Genomic DNA, 888 nt, shown 5'->3' on the forward strand with positions numbered 1-888 from the left:
GTGTCTCATATGCGTATGTAATCGTACCAAACAGAATTCGAGAGGGTAACAGGATTCACCCATGAAGAAACTGTTGGCCGTAACTGCCGGTTCTTACAAGGCCCGCGGTCTGAGGAGAAGAGTATCGCCCTAATAAGGAATGCTATCAGCACCGGAGTGGAGTGTAAGACGAGCATCAGCAACTACACTAAAGACGGGAAGTGCTTTATAAACCTACTGACTATGCATCCAGTATTCAACAAGAAGGTAGGAAGGAAGTATGTGCGTCAATATGCTCGTGCGAAACTATACTAGTCGGCGGTATATCTATAAGTATAGCTAGTTGGAGAGGGGTGAATCCGAGTACAAACAGCCGGTCCAGCATAGGCCTATACTATAGCCACCTAGACCACTATCACCATTCACCTGTATTTGAGCAGATGTACTTCCTGCGCAGATTTATGTATATATATGAAGTGTTGTATGTATGTGCTTATAGTATGTGCCATATGTAGGCCTATCGCAAGCCGCCACGCGATTTGAGTCAGCCCAAGGCAAGTTTAAACTAACATGCGTGCTTGCAAAGTATCGGTGTTTTTACGTATATATAATAGTACACATGAGTGCCTCTACTCTCATGCGGATATTTTATAAGCTCACAACGCTCGAGTATATTTTATTTATTCTTGTCCTTTTCTTTATTGACCGCAGAAGAAGCACATGTTCATGGTCGGAGTTCAATACGATGTGACCGAGATGAGGTCAGTGGAGAATATCGCAGTACTACAACCAATACTACAATTCCTATCCAAGTCTACAGAGGTATGAACGATAGTACAGGCCGTTAATACACACACACACACACACACACACACACACACACACACACACACACACACACACACACAC

The 888-nt window shown here is 43.7% G+C and overlaps 1 protein-coding gene across 1 annotated transcript; it reads left to right on the forward strand.

The window, feature by feature from the left end:
• Nucleotides 1-34: 34 nt before the first annotated feature.
• Nucleotides 35-246, forward strand: SARC_17464 (hypothetical protein; the record flags this gene model as incomplete). Its single annotated transcript, XM_014288442.1, has 1 exon — nt 35-246. A coding segment is annotated over one exon (212 nt), but the record flags the coding sequence as incomplete, so codon positions are not given.
• Between the last annotated feature and the right edge of the window lie 642 nt (nt 247-888).

The sequence above is a fragment of the Sphaeroforma arctica genome (assembly GCF_001186125.1).
Source record: "Sphaeroforma arctica JP610 unplaced genomic scaffold supercont1.10861, whole genome shotgun sequence".
In the NCBI taxonomy this organism is placed as follows: Eukaryota; class Ichthyosporea; order Ichthyophonida; genus Sphaeroforma; species Sphaeroforma arctica.